This window comes from Montipora foliosa, unplaced genomic scaffold (genome assembly GCF_036669935.1).
Source record: "Montipora foliosa isolate CH-2021 unplaced genomic scaffold, ASM3666993v2 scaffold_425, whole genome shotgun sequence".
Classification (NCBI taxonomy): Eukaryota; Metazoa; Cnidaria; class Anthozoa; order Scleractinia; family Acroporidae; genus Montipora; species Montipora foliosa.
In genome coordinates this window covers 1,730,001-1,733,684 of record NW_027179729.1, presented here as the reverse complement: position 1 = coordinate 1,733,684, position 3,684 = coordinate 1,730,001, and the positions used below count along the sequence as shown (strand labels likewise).

General features: G+C 38.2%; 1 protein-coding gene across 1 annotated transcript in view; it reads left to right on the top strand.

Annotated features, from left to right (window-relative positions):
• Positions 1 to 2,729: 2,729 nt before the first annotated feature.
• The window catches only part of LOC137988653 (tyrosine kinase receptor Cad96Ca-like), a 39,842-nt gene continuing 38,887 nt past the window's right edge, over positions 2,730 to 3,684 (top strand). The window contains exons 1-2 of the mRNA XM_068834632.1: positions 2,730 to 2,843; positions 3,574 to 3,684. The exon at positions 3,574 to 3,684 is cut by the window's right edge and continues 74 nt beyond it. Coding sequence (XP_068690733.1) covers positions 2,759 to 2,843; positions 3,574 to 3,684 — 196 coding nt within the window. The 5' untranslated portion in view covers positions 2,730 to 2,758. The remainder of the gene's footprint in view (positions 2,844 to 3,573) is intronic.

Sequence of the window (3,684 nt, the reverse complement as noted above, 5' to 3'; positions counted from 1 at the left end):
AACAAAGGCTGACATCTCAATACGACCCAGTTTCCACCCACTTCACGGAAATTACTGGAACTTGCTGTAGCAATAACAAAACTGGACAATCTTCGATTTGCAATAGAAAAATTAGAAGTTTATAACTGTGTGCAATTCCTTAAGTCATGTGGTTGACGGGTTCTTGCCTATTCTTCTGTCTTCTTATGTCTTCTCAGAAATCACGCAGTCCTCTCGATAAAAAGCTTTCTTGTCTTGACCCAAAAGCCTCTGTTTTGCCGCGCCATTCTGAAACCTAACACCGGCTGACGACGTGGGCTCCAACTGTAATAAGCGTCTCGTTTGATTGGCCACTACACCACACTGTCCGTAAATAGGTTTACACCCTGAAGTTAAAATAGATACGTTTCGCTCATTCTGAGGAATGAAACACAACTTAAGAAGTCAAGTTGTCTCGTTTCCGGGCTGAGCAACTCTGAGAAATGATGAGAAATATGCCACACTCCCGAAGCTCCTTTGAAACACCCTGGCCTGTTTCCTTCCATTGTAGAAGTTACCCTAGGATAACCTATTAGCTGAAAGCGGAGGGGAAAATACCATTATACTCTTTGTTTGTCCACCTCAAATTTTTGAATAAGCATTGTTTTTGTTTTCCTCTTGGGGAGAACCATTGTAAGTACCAAGAGAAAACAACTCGGAAACAATGCTAAAAGCAAAAATTTGGGTGTGACAACGCTTAAAGAGTATCATGGTATTTTCTTCTTCGGCCAATTGGATTCCTAGGCTTTTTCTGTGTTATTTTCCGATTGGCCCAGCCAGCATTACTCCTGGGAAAATCCAGTCTCCGCGCCTTCAATACCAACCAACTCATTGCCCTCTGTATCATGTACAGACGATTGCAATTTTTTTCAAAAAGACATAAATTACATTTCTTAGTACTGTTGTTGAAGGTTTGCATTGTTCGATGGTTTTCCACTTCAGGCTGAAAGGTTTGTTGTTGTCTTTGAGTGTAAACATGTGCTTTGATAATTCAGTCTCGTGTCTCTTGCTTTGATGTCCCGCATGACAAACATGAAAACTATCATCTCGTCACACAACAAAAAACTTCCATAAGATTGCAACCAGTCCCCAAAATTCAACATAAGCAGCCGACAAAGAATGCAACTGCCGAAAAAAATATTAATGCCCCCTCGAAGGAAAATGCCTCCCAGATATCAAACGTAGTCTACCAACTGAAACATCAACAGAATCATGTGTAGGACTCGCGACAAACTTCAAAGAACGTTACAGAAATCACACATCTTCCTTCCGACATCAAAACAAGAGACACGAAACTGAATTATCAAATCACATATGGATACTCAAAGACAACAACAAGCCTTTCAGCCTGAAGTGGAAAACCATCAAACAATGCAAACCTTACAACAAAATTTCTAAAAAAAATGTAATTTATGTCTTTTTGAAAATTTTACAACCATGTGCAAAAAGAATCTCTGCAAGAGAAATGAGTTATTAAGTTCATGCCCCCACAGAAACAAAACCTCCTCAAGAACTTTATAATAAGTAATATTATCTCCCAAATTATAAAAAGCAATCACACGATTTGTGATACAATAACGCTGTGTTTTTATGTCTCATAGCAAATGTAATCCCGCTTTTATAGCCAGTTTCTGTAACTTAACGGTCAATCGTTGATATTACCTGATGAGTGTGGTCATATTTTGGCCATACGAAAGAGAGCTGTAGTAATGAAAAGATGAACTACCTCTGAAGTCCTGAACCAGTTTATTATTATTATTGTTAATGCTCCTCTCAGAGTTGAGTCCTCTCTGAATTACAATCAAATCAAATTCGAGAATTTATATACATATATATGTGAATGTGTGTGGCTGTCCTTTAGCAAATCCATTGTTATAAATTATGATCGATTTTGACACAAAGTGAGTGAGGACATTACTAAACCAACAAACAGCGAAACGAAAAACCGAAACAGCATCTATGACCGCACCATACATTGAGTACTAACCGGCAAAGGTTGCATTTCGAGTTTCAATATCGTTCTTGCTCTTAATCATTGAGATTAAGATTCGGATTCACATTAAGATGAGATTAGATTAGGAGCAAACACTTTTTAGGCCCATTACGCCTAAAGCGATATTTAATCTCAAATCCAGCTTCTGTCGGTTAGTATTCAATGTATGGTTGCGTCATACATGGTGTTTCGTTTCGCTGTCTCGGTGTTTCGCTGTTTCGTGGTTTAGTAATGCCCCAGAAATGAACATTTTTGACACCTAAAGTAGTTTTTACTCAGTACACAAAGCTTGAGCATTTATAAATCCACGGGAATGGTTGGACACTAGAATGAACTGTGACCGAAATAGGACGAGTTCCTTAATTTCCTGTACGGGAAATATTTTCGATAAAAATATGTCTATTTATACACTTTTTTTTTCAGATGTGTGATAAGTGATGAATACAATAAAAATTAGCACACAAAGCTAATGTTAGTTTGTTGAAACACAGCAAGGGCAGTGTTCCTAGGTCTGCACTAAATCAAGCTTCTCAGGGAGACGTGTGCATGAGGAAGAGGATTTGATGCTGTAATTATCCTCATGCATTAGCCTTTGTTCCATGCTTGCTTCAATCCAACCGCGACATTACACATACACCAATCAGCCGAATATTGAGCTGTACCTATCTAGGGAACTTCCTTTTTTATGGCATTTTGATCTAATTTATGATTGCAGCAACTTCAGCGGAGGAAGGGCGAAAGGCGCTTATGAGAGAAATTGGTTTAGGAAAAGCTCTTGCTGACAGCCCCCTGCCAAATGTCGTAGAGTTTATTGGCTGCGTTACCACCCAGAGTAAGGAGCCATTTTGTTTCTGTTTTTATGCACTTTTTTTTTAATTCTATTAACAATTTTGTCTTCCCAGATCTCAGCCGGGTTTGGCCAGAATGGATAATACTACGGTTTTTAAGGACTGATAATAATTATTAATATTGATATTTTACAAGTGGTACTAACCTCAAATGTCAACTTACGAAAACCGTGCTATTTTCTGCAGCCATTGATTGGGTCTCTTGACAAACAAAGATAAGTTATTTTGGTATTCCAGACTAAATCACCAGGAGTGACTTCACTGCTACCTTTTTATAATGTGCCAACCACTGGAACAAAAGAACATTGATAACAAGGACGTTTTCAAAACATAGACCCCAGGTCCATGTATGACCCCAGCTGTGGACTTGGTCCTTGGATCTCTCCATGGAATCAGTCTATTATTATCTGTTGTATTGAATAGCTTTCCAGTTTACAATTTGTTTTGAAACTTGCTGCGGACAGTGTCTAGGCAACAGTTCCTGGACTGAAAAAAAAGAATGTGTGTTTCATTGTCTTAAACTGTAGAATTTTTTGGTGATTTATTATTATTATTATTATTATTATTTATTATTATCATGATGATGATGATGATGATGATTGTTGTTGTTGTTGTTGTTGTTGTTGTTGTTATTGCTTTCCGGTGATGAGGCCGAGCTTTAGCTTGCGATAATAAATACATAACGGTGAACGACCATCTATCTTTACCACACAGTACACCCAATTTTGATCATGGAATACTTGCACTGTGGAGATCTACTTGGCTTTCTGAGAAAAAGCCGTGGAATTGCTGACAAATATTATCACGGAGAAGGAGAGGTAGCGC